The sequence below is a fragment of the Coregonus clupeaformis genome, unplaced genomic scaffold, assembly GCF_020615455.1.
Source record: "Coregonus clupeaformis isolate EN_2021a unplaced genomic scaffold, ASM2061545v1 scaf1560, whole genome shotgun sequence".
Lineage (NCBI taxonomy): Eukaryota > Metazoa > Chordata > Actinopteri > Salmoniformes > Salmonidae > Coregonus > Coregonus clupeaformis.
In genome coordinates this window covers 53,064-67,883 of record NW_025535014.1, presented here as the reverse complement: position 1 = coordinate 67,883, position 14,820 = coordinate 53,064, and the positions used below count along the sequence as shown (strand labels likewise).

Here is a 14,820-nt window from a genome sequence, read left to right as displayed (position 1 = left end):
CTGATAGTATGTCTTGTTTCAGCCGCTGATAGTGTGTCTGGATCTGTGTTTCAGAGGCTGATAGTATGTCTGGATCTGTGTTTCAGAGGCTGATAGTATGTCTGGATCTGTGTTTCAGAGGCTGATAGTATGTCTTGTTTCAGAGGCTGATAGTGTGTCTGGATCTGTGTTTCAGAGGCTGATAGTGTGTCTGGATCTGTGTTTCAGAGGCTGATAGTATGTCTGGATCTGTGTTTCAGAGGCTGAAAGTGTGTCTGGATCTGTGTTTCAGAGGCTGATAGTATGTCTGGATCTGTGTTTCAGAGGCTGATAGTGTGTCTGGATCTGTGTTTCAGAGGCTGATAGTGTGTCTGGATCTGTGTTTCAGAGGCTGATAGTATGTCTTGTTTCAGAGGCTGATAGTATGTCTGGATCTGTGTTTCAGAGGCTGATAGTATGTCTGGATCTGTGTTTCAGAGTCTGATAGTGTGTCTGGATCTGTGTTTCAGAGGCTGATAGTGTGTCTTGTTTCAGAGGCTGATAGTATGTCTGGATCTGTGTTTCAGAGGCTGATAGTATGTCTGGATCTGTGTTTCAGAGGCTGATAGTATGTCTGGATCTGTGTTTCAGAGGCTGATAGTGTGTCTGGATCTGTGTTTCAGAGGCTGATAGTATGTCTTGTTTCAGAGGCTGATAGTGTGTCTTGTTTCAGAGGCTGATAGTGTGTATGGATCTGTGTTTCAGAGGCTGATGGTATGTCTGGATCTGTGTTTCAGAGGCTGATAGTATGTCTTGTTTCAGAGGCTGATAGTATGTCTGTCTGTTTCAGAGGCTGATAGTATGTCTGGATCTGTGTTTCAGAGGCTGATAGTGTGTCTTGTTTCAGAGGCTGATAGTGTGTCTGGATCTGTGTTTCAGAGGCTGATAGTATGTCTGGATCTTGTCAAGGCTGATAGTGTCGGATCTGTGTTTCAGAGGCTGATAGTGTGTCTGGATCTGTGTTTCAGAGGCTGATAGTGTGTCTGGATCTGTGTTTCAGAGGCTGATAGTATGTCTTGTTTCAGAGGCTGATAGTGTGTCTGATCTGTGTTTCAGAGGCTGATAGTATGTCATCTGTGTTTCAGAGGCTGATAGTTGTGTGGATCTGTGTTTCAGAGGCTGATAGTATGTCTTGTTTCAGAGGCTGATAGTGTGTCTGATCTGTTTCAGAGGCTGATAGTATGTCTGACTGTGTTTCAGAGGCTGATAGTATGTCTTGTTTCAGAGGCTGATAGTGTGTCTGGATCTGTGTTTCAGAGGCTGATAGTGTGTCTGGATCTGTGTTTCAGAGGCTGATAGTATGTCTGGATCTGTGTTTCAGAGGCTGATAGTGTGTCTGGATCTGTGTTTCAGAGGCTGATAGTATGTCTGGATCTGTGTTTCAGAGGCTGATAGTATGTCTTGTTTCAGAGGCTGATAGTGTGTCTGGATCTGTGTTTCAGAGGCTGATAGTATGTCAGGATCTGTGTTTCAGAGGCTGATAGTATGTCTGGATCTGTGTTTCAGAGGCTGATAGTATATCTTGTTTCAGAGGCTGATAGTGTGTCTGGATCTCTGTTTCAGAGGCTGATAGTATGTCTGGATCTGTGTTTCAGAGGCTGATATTATGTCTTGTTTCAGAGGCTGATAGTATGTCTGGATCTGTGTTTCAGAGGCTGATAGTGTGTCTGGATCTGTGTTTCAGAGGCTGATAGTATGTCTGGATCTGTGTTTCAGAGGCTGATAGTATGTCTTGTTTCAGAGGCTGATAGTGTGTCTGGATCTGTGTTTCAGAGGCTGATAGTATGTCAGGATCTGTGTTTCAGAGGCTGATAGTATGTGTGGATCTGTGTTTCAGAGGCTGATAGTATGTCTTGTTTCAGAGGCTGATAGTGTGTCTGGATCTCTGTTTCAGAGGCTGATAGTATGTCTGGATCTGTGTTTCAGAGGCTGATAGTATGTCTTGTTTCAGAGGCTGATAGTGTGTCTGGATCTGTGTTTCAGAGGCTGATAGTGTGTCTGGATCTGTGTTTCAGAGGCTGATAGTATGTCTGGATCTGTGTTTCAGAGGCTGAAAGTGTGTCTGGATCTGTGTTTCAGAGGCTGATAGTATGTCTGGATCTGTGTTTCAGAGGCTGATAGTGTGTCTGGATCTGTGTTTCAGAGGCTGATAGTATGTCTGGATCTGTGTTTCAGAGGCTGATAGTGTGTCTGGATCTGTGTTTCAGAGGCTGATAGTGTGTCTGGATCTGTGTTTCAGAGGCTGATAGTATGTCTTGTTTCAGAGGCTGATAGTATGTCTGGATCTGTGTTTCAGAGGCTGATAGTATGTCTGGATCTGTGTTTCAGAGGCTGATAGTGTGTCTGGATCTGTGTTTCAGAGGCTGATAGTGTGTCTTGTTTCAGAGGCTGATAGTATGTCTGGATCTGTGTTTCAGAGGCTGATAGTATGTCTGGATCTGTGTTTCAGAGGCTGATAGTATGTCTGGATCTGTGTTTCAGAGGCTGATAGTGTGTCTGGATCTGTGTTTCAGAGGCTGATAGTATGTCTTGTTTCAGAGGCTGATAGTGTGTCTTGTTTCAGAGCCTGATAGTGTGTATGGATCTGTGTTTCAGAGGCTGATGGTATGTCTGGATCTGTGTTTCAGAGGCTGATAGTGTGTCTGGATCTGTGTTTCAGAGGCTGATAGTATGTCTTGTTTCAGAGGCTGATAGTGTGTCTTGTTTCAGAGGCTGATAGTGTGTCTTGTTTCAGAGGCTGATAGTGTGTCTTGTTTCAGAGGCTGATAGTATGTCTTGTTTCAGAGGCTGATAGTATGTCTTGTTTCAGAGGCTGATAGTATGTCTTGTTTCAGAGGCTGATAGTATGTCTGGATCTGTGTTTCAGAGGCTGATAGTATGTCTGGATCTGTGTTTCAGAGGCTGATAGTGTGTCTGGATCTGTGTTTCAGAGGCTGATAGTATGTCTGGATCTGTGTTTCAGAGGCTGATAGTATGTCTTGTTTCAGTCGCTGATAGTGTGTCTGGATCTGTGTTTCAGAGGCTGATAGTATGTCTGGATCTGTGTTTCAGAGGCTGATAGTATGTCTGGATCTGTGTTTCAGAGGCTGATAGTATGTCTTGTTTCAGAGGCTGATAGTGTGTCTGGATCTGTGTTTCAGAGGCTGATAGTGTGTCTGGATCTGTGTTTCAGAGGCTGATAGTATGTCTGGATCTGTGTTTCAGAGGCTGAAAGTGTGTCTGGATCTGTGTTTCAGAGGCTGATAGTATGTCTGGATCTGTGTTTCAGAGGCTGATAGTGTGTCTGGATCTGTGTTTCAGAGGCTGATAGTGTGTCTGGATCTGTGTTTCAGAGGCTGATAGTATGTCTTGTTTCAGAGGCTGATAGTATGTCTGGATCTGTGTTTCAGAGGCTGATAGTATGTCTGGATCTGTGTTTCAGAGGCTGATAGTGTGTCTGGATCTGTGTTTCAGAGGCTGATAGTGTGTCTTGTTTCAGAGGCTGATAGTATGTCTGGATCTGTGTTTCAGAGGCTGATAGTATGTCTGGATCTGTGTTTCAGAGGCTGATAGTATGTCTGGATCTGTGTTTCAGAGGCTGATAGTGTGTCTGGATCTGTGTTTCAGAGGCTGATAGTATGTCTTGTTTCAGAGGCTGATAGTGTGTCTTGTTTCAGAGGCTGATAGTGTGTATGGATCTGTGTTTCAGAGGCTGATGGTATGTCTGGATCTGTGTTTCAGAGGCTGATAGTATGTCTTGTTTCAGAGGCTGATAGTATGTCTTGTTTCAGAGGCTGATAGTATGTCTGGATCTGTGTTTCAGAGGCTGATAGTGTGTCTTGTTTCAGAGGCTGATAGTGTGTCTGGATCTGTGTTTCAGAGGCTGATAGTATGTCTGGATCTGTGTTTCAGAGGCTGATAGTGTGTCTGGATCTGTGTTTCAGAGGCTGATAGTATGTCTGGATCTGTGTTTCAGAGGCTGATAGTGTGTCTGGATCTGTGTTTCAGAGGCTGATAGTGTGTCTTGTTTCAGAGGCTGATAGTGTGTATGGATCTGTGTTTCAGAGGCTGATGGTATGTCTGGATCTGTGTTTCAGAGGCTGATAGTGTGTCTTGTTTCAGAGGCTGATAGTGTGTCTGGATCTCTGTTTCAGAGGCTGATAGTGTGTCTTGTTTCAGAGGCTGATAGTGTGTCTTGTTTCAGAGGCTGATAGTATGTCTTGTTTCAGAGGCTGATAGTGTGTCTTGTTTCAGAGGCTGATAGTATGTCTTGTTTCAGAGGCTGATAGTATGTCTTGTTTCAGAGGCTGATAGTATGTCTTGTTTCAGAGGCTGATAGTATGTCTTGTTTCAGAGGCTGATAGTATGTCTGGATCTGTGTTTCAGAGGCTGATAGTGTGTCTGGATCTGTGTTTCAGAGGCTGATAGTATGTCTGGATCTGTGTTTCAGAGGCTGATAGTGTGTCTGGATCTGTGTTTCAGAGGCTGATAGTATGTCAGGATCTGTGTTTCAGAGGCTGATAGTATGTCTGGATCTGTGTTTCAGAGGCTGATAGTATGTCTTGTTTCAGAGGCTGATAGTGTGTCTGGATCTCTGTTTCAGAGGCTGATAGTATGTCTGGATCTGTGTTTCAGAGGCTGATAGTATGTCTTGTTTCAGAGGCTGATAGTATGTCTGGATCTGTGTTTCAGAGGCTGATAGTGTGTCTGGATCTGTGTTTCAGAGGCTGATAGTATGTCTGGATCTGTGTTTCAGAGGCTGATAGTATGTCTTGTTTCAGAGGCTGATAGTGTGTCTGGATCTGTGTTTCAGAGGCTGATAGTATGTCAGGATCTGTGTTTCAGAGGCTGATAGTATGTGTGGATCTGTGTTTCAGAGGCTGATAGTATGTCTTGTTTCAGAGGCTGATAGTGTGTCTGGATCTCTGTTTCAGAGGCTGATAGTATGTCTGGATCTGTGTTTCAGGAGGCTGATAGTATGTCTTGTTTCAGAGGCTGATAGTGTGTCTGGATCTGTGTTTCAGAGGCTGATAGTGTGTCTGGATCTGTGTTTCAGAGGCTGATAGTATGTCTGGATCTGTGTTTCAGAGGCTGAAAGTGTGTCTGGATCTGTGTTTCAGAGGCTGATAGTATGTCTGGATCTGTGTTTCAGAGGCTGATAGTGTTCTGATCTGTGTTTCAGAGGCTATATGTCTGGATCTGTTTTCAGAGGCTGATAGTGTGTCTGGATCTGTGTTTCAGAGGCTGATAGTGTGTCTGGATCTGTGTTTCAGAGGCTGATAGTATGTCTTGTTTCAGAGGCTGATAGTATGTCTGGATCTGTGTTTCAGAGTCTGATAGTATGTCTGGATCTGTGTTTCAGAGGCTGATAGTGTGTCTGGATCTGTGTTTCAGAGGCTGATAGTGTGTCTTGTTTCAGAGGCTGATAGTATGTCTGGATCTGTGTTTCAGAGGCTGATAGTATGTCTGGATCTGTGTTTCAGAGGCTGATAGTATGTCTGGATCTGTGTTTCAGAGGCTGATAGTGTGTCTGGATCTGTGTTTCAGAGGCTGATAGTATGTCTTGTTTCAGAGGCTGATAGTGTGTCTTGTTTCAGAGCCTGATAGTGTGTATGGATCTGTGTTTCGGAGGCTGATGGTATGTCTGGATCTGTGTTTCAGAGGCTGATAGTGTGTCTGGATCTGTGTTTCAGAGGCTGATAGTATGTCTTGTTTCAGAGGCTGATAAGTGTGTCTTGTTTCAGAGGCTGATAGTGTGTCTTGTTTCAGAGGCTGATAGTGTGTCTTGTTTCAGAGGCTGATAGTATGTCTTGTTTCAGAGGCTGATAGTATGTCTTGTTTCAGAGGCTGATAGTATGTCTTGTTTCAGAGGCTGATAGTATGTCTGGATCTGTGTTTCAGAGGCTGATAGTATGTCTGGATCTGTGTTTCAGAGGCTGATAGTGTGTCTGGATCTGTGTTTCAGAGGCTGATAGTATGTCTGGATCTGTGTTTCAGAGGCTGATAGTGCTTGTTTCAGAGGCTGATAGTGTGTCTGGATCTGTGTTTCAGAGGCTGATAGTATGTCTGGATCTGTGTTTCAGAGGCTGATAGTATGTCTGGATCTGTGTTTCAGAGGCTGATAGTATGTCTTGTTTCAGAGGCTGATAGTGTGTCTGGATCTGTGTTTCAGAGGCTGATAGTGTGTCTGGATCTGTGTTTCAGAGGCTGATAGTGTGTCTGGATCTGTGTTTCAGAGGCTGAAAGTGTGTCTGATCTGTGTTTCAGAGGCTGATAGTGTGTCTGGATCTGTGTTTCAGAGGCTGATAGTATGTCTGGATCTGTGTTTCAGAGGCTGATAGTGTGTCTGGATCTGTGTTTCAGAGGCTGATAGTGTGTCTATGTGTTTCAGAGGCTGATAGTATGTCTTGTTTCAGAGGCTGATAGTATGTCTGGATCTGTGTTTCAGAGGCTGATAGTATGTCTGGATCTGTGTTTCAGAGGCTGATAGTGTGTCTGATCTGTGTTTCAGAGGCTGATAGTGTGTCTTGTTTCAGAGGCTGATAGTATGTCTGGATCTGTGTTTCAGAGGCTGATAGTATGTCTGGATCTGTGTTTCAGAGGCTGATAGTATGTCTGGATCTGTGTTTCAGAGGCTGATAGTGTGTCTGGATCTGTGTTTCAGAGGCTGATAGTATGTCTTGTTTCAGAGGCTGATAGTGTGTCTTGTTTCAGAGGCTGATAGTGTGTATATCTGTGTTTCAGAGGCTGATGGTATGTCTGGATGTGTTTCAGAGGCTGATAGTATGTCTTGTTTCAGAGGCTGATAGTATGTCTTGTTTCAGAGGCTGATAGTATGTCTGGATCTGTGTTTCAGAGGCTGATAGTGTCTTGTTTCAGAGGCTGATAGTGTGTCTGGATCTGTGTTTCAGAGGCTGATAGTATGTCTGGATCTGTGTTTCAGAGGCTGATAGTGTGTCTGGATCTGTGTTTCAGAGGCTGATAGTATGTCTGGATCTGTGTTTCAGAGGCTGATAGTGTGTCTGGATCTCTGTTTCAGAGGCTGATAGTGTGTCTTGTTTCAGAGGCTGATAGTGTGTCTGGATCTCTGTTTCAGAGGCTGATGGTATGTCTGGATCTGTGTTTCAGAGGCTGATAGTGTGTCTTGTTTCAGAGGCTGATAGTGTGTCTGGATCTGTGTTTCAGAGGCTGATAGTGTGTCTGGTCTTGTTTCAGAGGCTGATAGTGTGTCTGTCTTGTTTCAGAGGCTGATAGTATGTCTTGTTTCAGAGGCTGATAGTGTGTCTTGTTTCAGAGGCTGATAGTGTCTTGTTTCAGAGGCTGATAGTATGTCCTGTTTCAGAGGCTGATATGTCTTGTTTCAGAGGCTGATAGTATGTCTTGTTTCAGAGGCTGATAGTATGTCTGGATCTGTGTTTCAGAGGCTGATAGTGTGTCTGGATCTGTGTTTCAGAGGCTGATAGTATGTCTGGATCTGTGTTTCAGAGGCTGATAGTGTGTCTGGATCTGTGTTTCAGAGGCTGATAGTATGTCAGGATCTGTGTTTCAGAGGCTGATAGTATGTCTGGATCTGTGTTTCAGAGGCTGATAGTATGTCTTGTTTCAGAGGCTGATAGTGTGTCTGGATCTCTGTTTCAGAGGCTGATAGTATGTCTGGATCTGTGTTTCAGAGGCTGATAGTATGTCTGATCTGTGTTTCAGAGGCTGATAGTATGTCTGGATCTGTGTTTCAGAGGCTGATAGTGTGTCTGGATCTGTGTTTCAGAGGCTGATAGTATGTCTGGATCTGTGTTTCAGAGGCTGATAGTATGTCTTGTTTCAGAGGCTGATAGTGTGTCTGGATCTGTGTTTCAGAGGCTGATAGTATGTCAGGATCTGTGTTTCAGAGGCTGATAGTATGTGTGGATCTGTGTTTCAGAGGCTGATAGTATGTCTTGTTTCAGAGGCTGATAGTGTGTCTGGATCTCTGTTTCAGAGGCTGATAGTATGTCTGGATCTGTGTTTCAGAGGCTGATAGTGTGTCTGGATCTGTGTTTCAGAGGCTGATAGTGTGTCTGGATCTGTGTTTCAGAGGCTGATAGTATGTCTGGATCTGTGTTTCAGAGGCTGATAGTGTGTCTGGATCTGTGTTTCAGAGGCTGATAGTATGTCTGGATCTGTGTTTCAGAGGCTGATAGTGTGTCTGGATCTGTGTTTCAGAGGCTGATAGTGTGTCTGGATCTGTGTTTCAGAGGCTGATAGTATGTCTTGTTTCAGAGGCTGATAGTATGTCTGGATCTGTGTTTCAGAGGCTGATAGTATGTCTGGATCTGTGTTTCAGAGGCTGATAGTGTGTCTGGATCTGTGTTTCAGAGGCTGATAGTGTGTCTTGTTTCAGAGGCTGATAGTATGTCTGGATCTGTGTTTCAGAGGCTGATAGTATGTCTGGATCTGTGTTTCAGAGGCTGATAGTATGTCTGGATCTGTGTTTCAGAGGCTGATAGTGTGTCTGGATCTGTGTTTCAGAGGCTGATAGTATGTCTTGTTTCAGAGGCTGATAGTGTGTCTTGTTTCAGAGCCTGATAGTGTGTATGGATCTGTGTTTCAGAGGCTGATGGTATGTCTGGATCTGTGTTTCAGAGGGGCTGATAGTATGTCTTGTTTCAGAGGCTGATAGTATGTCTTGTTTCAGAGGCTGATAGTATGTCTGGATCTGTGTTTCAGAGGCTGATAGTGTGTCTTGTTTCAGAGGCTGATAGTGTGTCTGGATCTGTGTTTCAGAGGCTGATAGTATGTCTGGATCTGTGTTTCAGAGGCTGATAGTGTGTCTGGATCTGTGTTTCAGAGGCTGATAGTATGTCTGGATCTGTGTTTCAGAGGCTGATAGTGTGTCTGGATCTGTGTTTCAGAGGCTGATAGTGTGTCTTGTTTCAGAGGCTGATAGTGTGTATGGATCTGTGTTTCAGAGGCTGATGGTATGTCTGGATCTGTGTTTCAGAGGCTGATAGTGTGTCTTGTTTCAGAGGCTGATAGTGTGTCTGGATCTGTGTTTCAGAGGCTGATAGTGTGTCTTGTTTCAGAGGCTGATAGTATGTCTGGATCTGTGTTTCAGAGGCTGATAGTGTGTCTTGTTTCAGAGGCTGATAGTGTGTCTTGTTTCAGAGGCTGATAGTGTGTCTGGATCTGTGTTTCAGAGGCTGATAGTGTGTCTTGTTTCAGAGGCTGATAGTGTGTCTGGATCTGTGTTTCAGAGGCTGATAGTGTGTCTTGTTTCAGAGGCTGATAGTATGTCTGGATCTGTGTTTCAGAGGCTGATAGTGTGTCTGGATCTGTGTTTCAGAGGCTGATAGTGTGTCTGGATCTGTGTTTCAGAGGCTGATAGTATGTCTTGTTTCAGAGGCTGATAGTATGTCTTGTTTCAGAGGCTGATAGTATGTCTTGTTTCAGAGGCTGATAGTGTGTCTTGTTTCAGAGGCTGATAGTATGTCTTGTTTCAGAGGCTGATAGTGTGTCTTGTTTCAGAGGCTGATAGTATGTCTTGTTTCAGAGGCTGATAGTATGTCTTGTTTCAGAGGCTGATAGTATGTCTTGTTTCAGAGGCTGATAGTATGTCTTGTTTCAGAGGCTGATAGTATGTCTTGTTTCAGAGGCTGATAGTATGTCTTGTTTCAGAGGCTGATAGTGTGTCTGCATCTGTGTTTCAGAGGCTGATAGTGTGTCTTGTTTCAGAGGCTGATAGTGTGTCTTGTTTCAGAGGCTGATAGTATGTCTTGTTTCAGAGGCTGATAGTATGTCTGGATCTGTGTTTCAGAGGCTGATAGTATGTCTTGTTTCAGAGGCTGATAGTATGTCTGGATCTGTGTTTCAGAGGCTGATAGTATGTCTTGTTTCAGAGGCTGATAGTATGTCTTGTTTCAGAGGCTGATAGTATGTCTTGTTTCAGAGGCTGATAGTGTGTCTGGATCTGTGTTTCAGAGGCTGATAGTATGTCTTGTTTCAGAGGCTGATAGTATGTCTTGTTTCAGAGGCTGATAGTATGTCTTGTTTCAGAGGCTGATAGTATGTCTTGTTTCAGAGGCTGATAGTATGTCTTGTTTCAGAGGCTGATAGTATGTCTTGTTTCAGAGGCTGATAGTATGTCTGGATCTGTGTTTCAGAGGCTGATAGTGTGTCTTGTTTCAGAGGCTGATAGTATGTCTTGTTTCAGAGGCTGATAGTATGTCTTGTTTCAGAGGCTGATAGTATGTCTGGATTTGTGTTTCAGAGGCTGATAGTATGTCTTGTTTCAGAGGCTGATAGTATGTCTTGTTTCAGAGGCTGATAGTATGTCTTGTTTCAGAGGCTGATAGTATGTCTTGTTTCAGAGGCTGATAGTATGTCTGGATCTGTGTTTCAGAGGCTGATAGTGTGTCTTGTTTCAGAGGCTGATAGTATGTCTGGATCTGTGTTTCAGAGGCTGATAGTATGTCTTGTTTCAGAGGCTGATAGTATGTCTTGTTTCAGAGGCTGATAGTATGTCTTGTTTCAGAGGCTGATAGTATGTCTTGTTTCAGAGGCTGATAGTATGTCTGGATCTGTGTTTCAGAGGCTGATAGTATGTCTGGATCTGTGTTTCAGAGGCTGATAGTATGTCTGGATCTGTGTTTCAGAGGCTGATAGTATGTCTTGTTTCAGAGGCTGATAGTATGTCTTGTTTCAGAGGCTGATAGTATGTCTTGTTTCAGAGGCTGATAGTATGTCTGGAGGAGTCTCTTTACGTCCACAACATCAGAGACATGAAGGTCCTGCACACCATCAGAGAGACGCCTCCCAACCCCTCAGGTAAGAACTGGGATCATTTATTTGGCACGTCTTCCATAGTTCACTTATAGTTAGTTATGATATTTACCTGGCAAACATTAGTAGTGAATTTCAAGCATAAGTTGATCACCTCTCTTGTGCTGCACAACAGTGGAACGTCACGAAGCTTCCGCTTGCTCCCTGTGCTCTTAGTAAACAACCACACCATGTGACTGGTCCAATCAGCTGCTCTGGGATGTGACTGGCTCAATCAGCTGCTTTGGGATGTGACTGGCTCAATCAGATGCTTTGGGATGTGACTGGCCCAATCAGCTGCTTTGGGATGTGCCTGGCTCAATCAGCTGCTTTGGGATGTGACTGTCCCAATCAGCTGCTTTGGGATGTGACTGGCTCAATCAGCTGCTTTGGGATGTGACTGGTCCAATCAGCTGCTTTGGGATGTGACTGGCTCAATCAACTGCTTTGGGATGTGGCTGGCCCAATCAGCTGCTTTGGGATGTGACTGGCTCAATCAGCTGCTTTGGGATGTGACTGGATCAATCAGCTGCTTTGGGATGCGGCTGGCTGTATCAGCTGCTTTGGGATGTGACTGGCTGAATCAGCTGCTTTGGGATGTGACTGGCTCAATCAGCTGCTTTGGGATGTGGCTGGCTCAATCAGCTGCTTTGGGTGTGACTGGCCCAATCAGCTGCTTTGGGATGTGACTGGCCCAATCAGCTGCTCTGGGATGTGACTTGTCCATTCAGCTGCTTTGGGATGTGGCTGGCTCAATCAGCTGCTTTGGGATGTGGCTGGCTCAATCAGCTGCTTTGGGATGTGGCTAGCTCAATCAGCTGCTTTGGGATGTGGCTGGCTGTATCAGCTGCTTTGGGATGTGGCTAGCTCAATCAGCTGCTTTGGGATGTGGCTGGCTGTATCAGCTGCTTTGGGATGTGACTGTCCCAATCAGCTGCTTTGGGATGTGACTGTCCCAATCAGCTGCTTTGGGATGTGACTGGCCCAATCAGCTGCTCTGGGATGTGACTTCCCATTCAGCTGCTTTGGGATGTGGCTGGCTCAATCAGCTGCTTTGGGATGTGGCTGGCTCAATCAGCTGCTTTGGGATGTGGCTGGCTCAATCAGCTGCTTTGGGATGTGGCTGGCTCAATCAGCTGCTTTGGGACGTGACTGGCTGAATCAGCTGCTTTGGGATGCGGCTGGCTCAATCAGCTGCTTTGGGATGTGACTGGCTCAATCAGCTGCTTTGGGATGTGGCTGGCTGTATCAGCTGCTTTGGGATGTGGCTGGCTGAATCAGCTGCTTTGGGACGTGACTGGCTGAATCAGCTGCTTTGGGATGTGGCTGGCTCAATCAGCTGCTTTGGGATGTGGCTAGCTCAATCAGCTGCTTTGGGATGTGGCTGGCTGTATCAGCTGCTTTGGGATGTGGCTAGCTCAATCAGCTGCTTTGGGATGTGGCTGGCTGTATCAGCTGCTTTGGGATGTGACTGGCTGAATCAGCTGCTTTGGGATGTGACTGGCTCAATCAGCTGCTTTGGGATGTGGCTGGCTCAATCAGCTGCTTTGGGATGTGACTGGCTCAATCAGCTGCTTTGGGATGTGGCTAGCTCAATCAGCTGCTTTGGGATGTGGCTGGCTGTATCAGCTGCTTTGGGATGTGGCTAGCTCAATCAGCTGCTTTGGGATGTGGCTGGCTGTATCAGCTGCTTTGGGATGTGACTGGCTGAATCAGCTGCTTTGGGATGTGACTGGCTCAATCAGCTGCTTTGGGATGTGGCTGGCTCAATCAGCTGCTTTGGGATGTGACTGTCCCAATCAGCTGCTTTGGGATGTGACAGTCCCAATCAGCTGCTTTTGGATGTGACTGGCCCAATCAGCTGCTTTGGGATGTGGCTGGCTCAATCAGCTGCTTTGGGATGTGACTGGCCCAATCAGCTGCTCTGGGATGTGACTTGCCCATTCAGCTGCTTTGGGATGTGGCTGGCTCAATCAGCTGCTTTGGGATGTGGCTGGCTCAATCAGCTGCTTTGGGATGTGGCTGGCTCAATCAGCTGCTTTGGGATGTGGCTGGCTGAATCAGCTGCTTTGGGACGTGACTGGCTGAATCAGCTGCTTTGGGATGCGGCTGGCTCAATCAGCTGCTTTGGGATGTGACTGGCTCAATCAGCTGCTTTGGGATGTGGCTGGCTCAATCAGCTGCTTTGGGATGTGGCTGGCTCAATCAGCTGCTTTGGGATGTGACTGGCCCAATCAGCTGCTTTGGGATGTGACTGGCCCAATCAGCTGCTCTGGGATGTGACTTTCCCATTCAGCTGCTTTGGGATGTGGCTGGCTCAATCAGCTGCTTTGGGATGTGGCTGGCTCAATCAGCTGCTTTGGGATGTGACTGGCTCAATCAGCTGCTTTGGGATGTGGCTGGCTGAATCAGCTGCTTTGGGACGTGACTGGCTGAATCAGCTGCTTTGGGATGCGGCTGGCTCAATCAGCTGCTTTGGGATGTGACTGGCTCAATCAGCTGCTTTGGGATGTGGCTGGCTCAATCAGCTGCTTTGGGATGTGGCTGGCTCAATCAGCTGCTTTGGGATGTGACTGGCCCAATCAGCTGCTTTGGGATGTGACTGGCCCAATCAGCTGCTCTGGGATGTGACTCCCCATTCAGCTGCTTTGGGATGTGGCTGGCTCAATCAGCTGCTTTGGGATGTGGCTGGCTCAATCAGCTGCTTTGGGATGTGGCTGGCTCAATCAGCTGCTTTGGGATGTGGCTGGCTGAATCAGCTGCTTTGGGACGTGACTGGCTGAATCAGCTGCTTTGGGATGCGGCTGGCTCAATCAGCTGCTTTGGGATGTGACTGGCTCAATCAGCTGCTTTGGGATGTGGCTGGCTCAATCAGCTGCTTTGGGATGTGGCTGGCTCAATCAGCTGCTTTGGGATGTGGCTGGCTCAATCAGCTGCTTTGGGATGTGGCTGGCTGAATCAGCTGCTTTGGGACGTGACTGGCTGAATCAGCTGCTTTGGGATGCGGCTGGCTCAATCAGCTGCTTTGGGATGTGACTGGCTGAATCAGCTGCTTTGGGATGTGACTGGCTCAATCAGCTGCTTTGGGATGCGGCTGGCTCAATCAGCTGCTTTGGGATGTGACTGGCTGAATCAGCTGCTTTGGGATGTGACTGGCTCAATCAGCTGCTTTGGGATGTGACTGGCTCAATCAGCTGCTTTGGGATGTGACTGGCCCAATCAGTCCATGTGGGTTTTAATGACATTATGAAGGGCAGCTCTGAACAGTTGAACCTGGATTTTAAGGAGCTGATTGACTCTGCTAGACACTAATAAAACACCCATCATATCTGGCCCTGTGCCCTCTCTGAATCATGGCATCATATCTGGCCCTGTGCCCTCTCTGAATCATGGCATCATATCTGGCCCTGTGCCCTCTCTGAATCATGGCATCATATCTGGCCCTGTGCCCTCTCTGAATCATGGCATCATATCTGGCCCTGTGCCCTCTCTGAATCATGGCATCATATCTGGCCCTGTGCCCCTCTCTGAATCATGGCATCATATCTGGCCCTGTGCCCTCTCTGAATCATGGCATCATATCTGGCCCTGTGCCCTCTCTGAATCATGGCATCATATCTGGCCCTGTGCCCTCTCTGAATCGTGGCATCATATCTGGCCCTGTGCCCTCTCTGAATCGTGGCATCATATCTGGCCCTGTGCCCTCTCTGAATCATGGCATCATATCTGGCCCTGTGCCCTCTCTGAATCATGTCATCATAACTGGCCCTGTGCCCTCTCTGAATCATGGCATCATATCTGGCCCTGTGCCCTCTCTGAATCATGGCATCATATCTGGCCCTGTGCCCTCTCTGAATCGTGGCATTGATGCTTTAGCAGGATTCTTTCTCTTCACAACTGGTTATGGGATTATTGCAGCTCAATGGGTGTAACTTTTGTTGACAATTTCAATACCTTTTGGAAACAAACCACATTTTATAAGGAGGATGGGATCCACCCAAATAATGTGGGTTCCTGGATCCTTTCACA

At 46.3% G+C, this 14,820-nt stretch overlaps 1 protein-coding gene across 1 annotated transcript in view; it reads left to right on the top strand.

The window, feature by feature from the left end:
* wipi2 (WD repeat domain, phosphoinositide interacting 2) overlaps nt 1–14,820 on the top strand; it is a gene marked incomplete at its 3' end in the record, with an annotated part of 84,772 nt that overhangs the window by 31,764 nt on the left and 38,188 nt on the right. The window contains exon 5 of the mRNA XM_045218418.1: nt 10,701–10,797. Coding sequence (XP_045074353.1) covers nt 10,701–10,797 — 97 coding nt within the window. The remainder of the gene's footprint in view (nt 1–10,700; nt 10,798–14,820) is intronic.